This window comes from Hydractinia symbiolongicarpus, chromosome 11, assembly GCF_029227915.1.
Source record: "Hydractinia symbiolongicarpus strain clone_291-10 chromosome 11, HSymV2.1, whole genome shotgun sequence".
Classification (NCBI taxonomy): Eukaryota; Metazoa; Cnidaria; class Hydrozoa; order Anthoathecata; family Hydractiniidae; genus Hydractinia; species Hydractinia symbiolongicarpus.
The window spans coordinates 6,238,628-6,249,054 of NC_079885.1; the positions used below are offsets into that span (position 1 = coordinate 6,238,628).

Below are 10,427 nucleotides of genomic sequence, written 5' to 3' on the forward strand. Positions count from 1 at the left end.
GATCAATGTTGCTGTGTTTACGTGGTTCTCGTTCAACGGCGTTCAATGGCGGACGTCTTTCCGTTAACAGCATAATCAAAAAAAATTTATTCCTGCATTGTCCCTACGCATATAATTGCTGAAACAGATTGATTAATGCAAGAGAAGTTTATGATGCGTTAAAAGAAGATGGACGGAAAGGATATTGAAGTCAGCAATACAAATGGGAATGCAAACGCAAATGGTATTGACCAATAGCGATTTCCGTGTCACCAGTGCCACAAACATTTCAGAACCCACGGAAGAGTATGGCATTCCAAAGTCACATCAATACAATATCTTAAGATAACAAATGTTATCTTAACCCTATTCGGTCCGGGGTTTTTCGAACATACTATGACCGGGGGGGGGGGGCGGATTCCGCCCCCCCTCAATAACTTTTTATAGGGTTGATCATATTGAATCAAACTTGGCACACTTATAGTACGTCATAAAAGGAACAAAATGGCGCCAAAAAAAATTTGTTTGCGTCAGCACATTTTCTGTGACGTCATCAAAAGCCTAAAAATTTTTAAAAATGCCACTATCTGCTTAAAATATAATTACTTTTGTTCTAGAGCGAATTTTTACATTCTGTTTGAAGTTTCTGAAAGCTAAATAAAAGTTATTTAACATATCTTCCGGTTTTTACATGGATCGGATAAAAAATTGCCAAAAATTGCCCGAAAATCCGTTTTTTTCCGATTTTCGGGTAAAATCCGACAAAATCGGGAAATCGGATTAGTCACGTGTTCAAATTATTCAAAATGATTCTTCTTAATGAAACAAAGTTGTGTTGCAAGTTTCAAGTTCTAAGGATAATCCTAACAGGAGTTATTATATTTTCTCCATTATAAGGATTTCATAGAGATTTTTAGGGGTAGTTTCGAGTAATGGCCAATATCAAAGCCTCTGAAAGGTATGGGACCTAAAAATTTACATGCAGGTGTCTAATAGATAAATGTTAAAACTCAGTAAGTATCATAGCCATATAACAAAGCAATCAGGAGTTATTAAAAAAAAGCCGTCAGGGGGGGCGGAATCCGCCCCCCCCCCCCGGACCGAATAGGGTTAAGATAACTCTATTAATGTGACTTTGGAATGCGTGCATATTCACATTAATGTCCTGATTGTAAGATAACTCGAGTAATCTTAAAATAACAAATTATCAGAGAAATATTGTAAGATTTCTTGATCATGGTAACATTAACGACTTTTCTACCTTTGATGTTAGCGCTATCTTAAGTTAACTAAAGTTATCTTAAGATTGCGAGAAAACTGGAGATTACTCAAGAACTATGCGAAACAAAAACGTGTTTTAAACTTTAACATACGGGAAGTACGGTATGTTACCCAACTTGGTTAATTTCTAGATTAACGATTACCTGGTACATATGTCCAGAGCTTAACAACCAACCTCATTGCTTTGTAGTGCGCACGTGCAATACAAGACAAAAACAGTAACAAGTGAATGAAAGTACTGCCTATGCTGCTCGTTAGTTATTTCTTTAAATATGTCTTCCTTTTTTATGACGAAATTGTGCTTCCTGCTTTACCTGATACATCTGCTATGATAGATAGGTTAATGAATTTGGAGTAAGTTGTTTCTAATTTTTTTATTAACTTCATTGATGTAGCTAAGCTATATAGCTAGCTAAAGCTGTTTCTTGGAAACATTCCCATCGAAGATTGCCTGAAAAAGCTACCTGAGACACGTTTTGACTTTTACACGCAAAATCGCAACGCACATGGTAAAGTTTCCCGCTTAAATTGTAAAACTAACTGGGAACAAAGTTGACACTACAACGCTGTAATTGTTTTTTTAATGCGTAATTTAACGCGTTTGAAACGAAGATAATGCTATCTTTAGATAACACGAGTTATCTTAAATTAGCAAAAAAGTTAAATGTATTATCGTTAAATGTATTAATAACAGCTCTAATCTCAAGATAACTACAAAGTAAAGATATGATTATCACATTATCACATGTGACTTTGGAGTGCCATAGAGGGGTACTTTAAAGATAATTAACTCCTATATATACGGAGGTGTGGCACTCGAGGGCTAAAATATGCTGATATCAGCAGCAAAACCAGATTTTTTTCAATATTACCCAGGGTTCCTTGACGTTGTCCATCATCTGGCCAGCGCTGAAACTTGTGAACGAAACGCGGTTGGAACTAGCTATAGTGACTATGTTGGAACTAAAGAATTCTTAATTAATTTTTTTTTATTGGATTTACAAGATTTGAGGTATCCCACAATGAGAAGTAAAGAACAGAAACGCCTTTCTGATGTCTGATGATGAAAGATGGTCGCATCTGGATAATATTTATTTTGTGATTTTAGGCTACCTAGCTCGTACCATGCCAGCACTCCAGGGGCACATTTGTTATTAAACAATGACGTGATGAAGTACAAGAGCTAAATATATTATTTTTATGTAGCTGCACAAAAGATTTTTCAAGGCATTCTGTCATTTTAAATAAAGATAGCTAGCTAGCTATTTGGACCTCCTATAACAGTGAACAGTCAAGACTTGAGTATATAGCTAGTTAAGTATGTAAGGCATTGCATGTTGGTTAAATATGTTTGAAAGCTGTAGCTACTTCACAAATAAATTTCTGCAAATGTTCAGGTTTCTTTTATCAAACGGGAGCCTATTTTTCATAAATAATTTCTTATAGATTTTTAGGTTTCTTTTATGAAATAACAAAATTTGGGAAAGTAGTAATAGCCAGAAATAATATTCGCTTGGAGCGGGAAGACCTAAAGTCTCTGTCCAGGTTAAAACTTAGTAAAGGGTAAACTGTGTCACACGGAGGACACTTAATGTAATGTGTTACAAAGCCAGTGGAGCGCTTATTGCATTAAAGATTCAGTATATAAACCAACATTCACAGGACTTATGATACTTCCATTGATACTTCTGCAAAGCAAATGTAGTTGTTTAGCCTTCCTCATTTTGCATAATAAGTTCCTGTGGATATTCAAAAACTAATTGTGAGTGGCACCAGGCTAAGCGACTAGTGCAAGTAAACGTGTTGCAGATTTAGGTGGACAAAAAATAACTTTCTAACCACTTTGTATGTATACGGTATAAAATTTAGAAGCACATTCCTACTTTCTCTGAGCTGGATAAGGTATTTCTTTCTAAACATGGGGCACATTTTATCTGTTTGGATTACTTTTAATCCTGAGAATCACTTCACATATTTTCTGTACACATGGCTTGTCAAAATTGATATGCTGTTAAAAACAGTTTATCAACGTCTCCAAAAATGGCTATATTCAGGAACTCAGAAACTATGGTAGAAGTAAAAAATTTTTTTGGGTTCATTTCATCAAACTGGTGCAAAAACATATAATACTAAGTTTCAAGTCATTATTTCCATTTTTACTGAAGTAATAGGACTTTTACTAAGTATAGCATAGTTTTAGCATAGTTTTTCATACTGCTGACACCAAAATGGCTGCAGGGACTAATCGGTTTGAAATTAATTTATTAGATTAAAGAAATTCTTTAAAATCGCCTTTTTTTTCTTTCGGAGCATTTTTTGAGAAAAAATCGACCCTGGGATTTCACGTTCCTCTGAGAGGAGGATAGTATTGGTATAACTGACTAACTAACTAAACCTGTCCCAAATAGTCAATTGCAACGTCACAGATTTAAACTTCGTACCCAAGCTCCCTAAGTACTGGGAAGTCATCTAAATGACGCTTCAGGCCAAAATTGGTATTTGTTTTCGACAAAATTTGTCACAGTTAACAAAAAAAGTATGCTGAACATAATGGTGACATCATAATTTCGATATTTGTCACCTAAATGCATAGTTGATAGACAAAGACCCTGGTTCAGAAAATCGGTAAACTTTAAAGAGAAAAATTTTTTCGCTGATGTTGAAAGTGCGCATTTTTAAGCTAACCGTGCACGCTGATTTGAAAATGGCAGAGCGACAAGAGAAAACATTGCATGAGGAAGAAACTTTTTACTATAGACGACGATTTTGATGAAATTTTAGAGTTTTTAGAAGAAAATGAAATACCAGAAGATGAAATAGAATCTATCGCTGAAAATGTAAACACTTTTTGTAATTTTTAAGAAAATGCATTATCATAAATTCACGCTTAGCAAGCTAGCTAGCTAACTTTATCTGACTTTTGTTAATAAAACTGTAACTTTTAAAAAGATCCAGCTAATTTTTTATTCATTTATAGATTGAACCAGGTTTGTTTATGTGCTGAATTTGTGAAAAACGTTGCAAGAGTAAAGGTGGGTTGAAACTCTATAAAATAGACCATACATCAACTACAACAGTAAATAATGAAGAAGTCGATTTGTCAATGATAACTGTTCAGAGATTTTCTTGTATTGTAGCTGATTCCTGCAAAAAGATTTTAGACAGCCTCTATTATGAGGCTATTGAGTCTGTGTAAATAATCTTAGAATTTGTATGATTCTGAGTCTACAATTATTCTTATAAAAAGAGTTTATATTTCGGACTACACGATATAATGTTTTGTAGTTTTTCAAGGTACGCTACTTACATGTAATTATATCATCCGCATGAAAATGTCTTTCGTAGGTGTAAACCCGATCGTTTTTTTATCTACAGCTTAAAATTCTCATTGAGCTCCCTACCTTTTGTTATCACATTCAACCACTCCCTTCTCAGAACAGAAGTTAAAATTACCAGAAGCTTTTCGGTTTATATTTACCTTTTATTTGTTTTTACTATTACGTTATGGCAAATGTTGATAATAAATTTTTGTTCTGATGCACTGATTTATAACATATCGCGATTTCGAAATGCAGTAGCTGCATGTGGGAACAGGTTATAGTATTATTATTTCCGCACTTATTTAAGCATGATAATCTTGTTTGCTAGACACAAAAATTAATTTATTCACGTTATTAAATTATATATATGAACAGTCGAGAAAAATCGAAAACATTTTTCACTTAACATTTTTTGTAATTATGCGAGAATAGCTGAACTTTACGTTTTAATTTTCTGTAAAATTATAAGACATAACTCTCTTCATTATAACGAAAACATTTTATTGGTTAAAAAATACTTCTATATCATGAAAATAATTACTTCAATGATATACTATTCTGAATTTCCTATGAAACTTTGTTTAATATGCGCAATGTGAAATTGAGTTGTGCACGGTCAGAAAAATGAACAATAGAATAACGTTCTGAATAATATATGAATGAGAAACTCGAATGTTTCTATGCAAATATTTTATCCTTTCTAGAACATTTTTAAATATATTTTTGAGGTTTGTTATATTTGGCACTTCATAGAAGAACGCTTTTTTCTTAAGCAACAAGATTTTCCCACAATGTTATTAGATTTCAGTATTTTACAGGTATAGACAGGTTTATTATTAATAAGCTTAAACCTGTAATTATTATTATAATTGTCCGTCAGCTATTTGTAACCCTAAGGAGTGAGTGAATGAGGAGTGAGTGAGTGAGAGCTGCACAGTGCTTGCGAGTCATCGCACAGTGTGGAACCTCTTAGTACAATCTTATGCCAGTTAAGAAAATTAATTGGATGACGTCATATAGATCAGGAATTACGTCTTAAAATATTCTCCAAAATGAAATTTTTTGGTCCTGATAATTCATAAATTCTGGTCTCCATAATCTACACTTGTGGTATGTATCTTTGGTAACACAAAATATTCATTAACATATATACAACTGTTTTAGAAACAAAGCAATTTGCATTAACTTGCTTAAAAAGAATTCTTCAAAAATAGCGGAAAATTCCAGGAAATTAAATTTTTTTAACCAAATTATTTTCTCACTGAAATCTGTAATAGAAGTTAGAAAAATTCACTAAATTTCCACATTCAATGTCATTCACCAAAAAAAAAATTGCCCAATTAAAAACACCTCGGCCACTTTGTCTCCCTTTCTTCAAGGTGTAATGGGCTTATTTCCTTGGAACTGGAATTAAATTTTTCGCTTAATATTACATGAAAATATCGCGTGTAAATAATACTTCTACTTCTGCAAACCGAGCCTTAAACGACTCGATCGCTCTACAGTAACCACCGCATTGGCACCAGTTATTATTGCCGATCCTTGAAGCTTCATCTCGGAACTACACGTTCCTAATTTATTCAGTTCTTCCAAAGAAAATTCTGGTTCAAAATTGAAGGGTCTGAGAGTGGTTAAATCAGGTATGTCATCGTTTTCATCTTCGTTAGAACTTGAATCGCTTCGAATTTGATCCATTGCTTACAAAACTAACACTGTATTTTCAAAGAAGTAATTTGTTACAGATTTGAAAAGAAATATAGCAGGAAAAAAGTAGATTCTTCTGGCAAATTATGTAGCCTATGTTGTGGACTCTTTCACGCGATGCAATGTTTTGAACTATAAAACGTCATACTTGAGTTGGAACCTAGCTTTTTTTTCTGAGGCGCTTTTTTGGCAGGAAATTTTTTTATGTTAAAAATTACAGACTTCAAAAATTTTCTCCCGCAAGGTTTTAAAAACATTTGAATCCGCGAAAGTTTATTGACGCGAATATTTCTCAATAACTTAGCCACGAAAGTTAATTCCCAAAATTTCACAGAGATTTTATATCGCGAAAGTTTCTTCCCGCGAAAATTCCTTCCCCTAAAGTGGTTGTTTATAAAAATCAACTTTTCCCTTCTCTGTTTTTTAAATAATTAACTAAAACTAGTCGTTAGCTCGTGGAAAAATCAACGGGTTCGCCCGTCCTTTTTTTACCGCATTGCGTGCGTCTCGCTACCTGCGCAGCTAAGCTACCATTTTGCGTGACAGACAGACGGACAGACGTATACGGGTATTATAATATAGATGGATATGTCCTGAATGTTACTGTGCAACATCACCTAACATTCTTCCATTTTTTTAAACCAATTTTATGATAAAGGCCTTGTTGCAGATAAAAAAAAGGTGAAGGGAAGACTGTTGGTTACTTCTTGCAGATAGTTAGATGTAACAAAACATTTGTTTCCAGTGAGAATAAGGTGTACGCAGCGTACATTTGTCAGTTAATTATGTAGTACGATATAAAAAGATTTTATTTGTTCATGGAGACCTCAATGAATTGTTTATAAAAAAAAACTCTTGTATAGAGTTTATATTATTTTTTTATATTTAAAATCTTATTTTCATTCAACTATTTAGGTTCAACCCGACCAATTCCTTAGTTATTTTTTTTGTAAATTGAATCTTCGCGTCAGCACTTTGCAATACAGTTGTTGCTTATAGGATTAAAATATGTGTACAAAAGTCAGGCATACGAAACTAAATAAAAAGGTGCTAAAGACATGGTTGTTGAGAAATTATTGCAATTAGCAATTTGAATTAGCTCATTTGTTACTCATTTTTTAATAGGTTACAATTAACGAAAAAAATAAAATTAAGCACGGATTGTAAATAACTCATACAGCAAAAAACTAGTATTATTTTAGCTATCGTGGGGTGCTATTTACCACTGTTTTGTAAGTAAAACGTTCATTTGGATTGATGAACAAAAAGAAAACAAGTTAATACAACAACTTCTATTATTGTTATTGCACTTTACAAATTAAGGTGTGCACAACTTCCCTGTTTATGCCAGTACAGCATAAAAAGAGGGAAAGAGGACTGGCAGTATATACATAACATAAACTTACTTAAATAGCTTATTGTGTTTCAATCTAAATCATAAAATAAAATGTATATTTAAAAAAAAAAATACTTTCTTTAGACGGCATATAAGTATGTTGACTGACTAAAACTCTATTTAGATAACAAACATGCAATGGAAAAAAAACATAATAAAATTTCTCTGTTACATGCAATGGAAAAAAAACATATTAAAATTTCTCTGTTGCATGCAAAGTGTTTTGACGACTTGAGTGCATTTTTAGGCACAAAAAAGTCAGAGAAGAATGTTATTACTGTTCAGTATTTATATCTGCGTAACAATGGGGTGAACTTCTCAACTTCATCTCAGAGATTGTGTGTTCATCTTCCATAGAGTATGGTATCAACTTATACTTTTTTCCATCATTCATGGTTACAATCTGATTTCCATCTGCCAATTCGTAATGTAAGTCTGTCATTTCGTTATCTCCCACATTTATTTCTGACTCGCCTACGAGAAAAATCTGTTGCTATAGATAGGACTCAACCTCCTTATGTAGACTATACGTCTCCACAATTTAATTGGATAACTTAGAGGCTACATTTTCAACTCTTTAAGCAAACCAACTCATCAAGTCATAGCTATGTCAAATTCTTAAGAGAATTAGAAACGTGTCACAATTAGCTGTCTTAGACCTTAGATAGATGAAGATTTTAAAGCGTCCGTAAACATTTATAACATCACGATGGCTTAAAATAGAGAGTAATTGAGATGAAAAATAACACTTTGATTCCCCTCATTAATTTGCGACACACCAAAGCAATTAAATTATTATCTATCTGTCCAGGTAATGACTATTAAGTCGATAAGCCTCAAATTTCAAAGTGAAAAGAAAAGACGGCATAAAAAATGATACACACCTTTTTTGTTCTTTCGGCTTTTTAACAGCTTCCAACACTTTACTAATCCGGTAGCAGTGACCGCACTACCAACTACAGCTAGGGAGAGGGTGATACTAAACATACCTCTGCCCACCACTGCGCGGTAACAAGGCGGATAGGTTGGTTCAGGATTGTATGGGGAATACATTTGGCGTTTCATTTCAGCCGGGCATGCTTCATAATAGCTACAAATGTGAAACGTAACATAACAATTTTTTTTTACTTAGTGAGTATTATTTACAGTTAAGAACGACTTGATCAAAAGGCTAGCATGACTTACACAATGCCAGCCAATGAAGCACAGAATTCCAGTAGCATCAGGAGAACAGAAAAAACATTAGCTCCAATGTAGGACTTGATTAAGCACTTTTTGTCACTAAATGCAGCAGAACAAACTCCCAAAACACCAGTGCAAATCAAAATTACACCACACCAGATAGGAACAGCGTTGTTGTTAATGAAGTACTTTTGATTAAGAAGGGTTATAATAACAACACCAAAAGAAATTGTCAAAAAACCGATGACCATCTGTGATATGCCTAGTCGTGAGAAGATAATTTTGTCAAAAACTTACAAATATTGCTGGAAAACACAAATAAAAACAAATATAAAACAAAAAAGAGTTAACTTACCAATTAACTTAACTGATTTTTCTAACTTGGTTGTTTTCATTTTGTTCAACAGATTTTAACAGCAATGGTGTCACTCAGATATACGTGCTAAAGTATTCGCATGTCTGCTAAATAAAATTAGATGATATTATTTGAAGCAAAACAGAACAATATTGCTTTTGAACTGGGAAACGTTTTATTAAGACATTCAAAAATGTTCGTTATCAACATTTGTGTAATTTAAAATTAACATTATATCTTTGTCAAATTTCAACATCAATGCAAACGAACTTACCTGAAAAAAATATCTGTGTGAAGTTTGCATGGCAGGCCCTTCTTAAACGCTTCTAACAACTACATCTTGTTCCCAATGCTAATTTTTTTTTATTGTTCTGTGATACAAAAATGTTTGGAGACGAACTGGTTTGTGATAAAAAAGATTTGAATTTTTCTTTGTTTTTTTTAAAATCTATTTTTAGAAACATCACGTTACAAATATTTTTATCCATCTAGTAATGTCTTTTAAGCAAACAACTTTTATGCATTGTTTTATTTGTTTTAATTTTAAATGTTTAGATAATGAAAATTTATGCAACCGCCTACGATTATTTATATTCTAACGTAGGTCAAACCACATGTCTGCTACCCGGCAGAGATATACAATTAATCTATATAATAATACGCCAGTTCCGTGTGTCTGTCTGCCACTTTTGCAAAGTGGATCACATTCTTCAAAATTTTCTTTAACAAATTCTATAAAACATCGCCTATAAAATTGTTCTGTAATTTACCAAACTTTACCGATAAAATAGTATTGACGTCAAAGGAAAGTTAATTAAGATTAGTGAAGCCATTACAATGCACTTAAATCTTTTATAATATGGCACGCTTTTCCACTAAACAGCAATCTTCTTAAATTTTAGAAGATAAGACGACACATATTTGAAATATTGAAAGGTTTTGCAAAAGTTCTGGGTTTTTGTAACTATAAATTATTCACGGTATATTTTTATTCTTTTTTCTTTTATCTGATTGAACGAAATTATATAATTTCATTCAGTATCATCTTTTTTAATTTTAAACTTTTCATTTCAACCTTTCCTAGCTGATTTTATAACACAAGTTTTTCAAACCATGGAAAGAAGAGGAACCAGTGTGACTTCCTTCTGTTGTACGGAGGGCTTCTAAAGAGCCGAGCATAAATAGAGCTGTACCTTTTGCAATAAGAAAT

General features: G+C 32.9%; 1 protein-coding gene across 2 annotated transcripts; it reads right to left on the bottom strand.

The window, feature by feature from the left end:
- Positions 1 to 7,561: 7,561 nt before the first annotated feature.
- LOC130614828 (uncharacterized) lies at positions 7,562 to 9,541 on the bottom strand. 2 transcript variants are annotated; one of them, XM_057436286.1, is made up of 5 exons: positions 9,492 to 9,541; positions 9,218 to 9,324; positions 8,866 to 9,124; positions 8,565 to 8,770; positions 7,562 to 8,154 (listed from the first exon to the last, which is right to left on the bottom strand). In XM_057436286.1, the coding sequence occupies exons 2-5, from the start codon at positions 9,255 to 9,257 to the stop codon at positions 7,955 to 7,957; spliced, it is 705 nt and encodes a 234-aa protein (XP_057292269.1). In that variant the 5' UTR covers positions 9,258 to 9,324; positions 9,492 to 9,541; the 3' UTR covers positions 7,562 to 7,954. The 2 variants fall into 2 exon arrangements, with proteins under 2 accessions (XP_057292269.1, XP_057292270.1); XM_057436287.1 differs by having other exon boundaries at positions 9,218 to 9,321; positions 9,492 to 9,516.
- Positions 9,542 to 10,427: the final 886 nt, after the last annotated feature.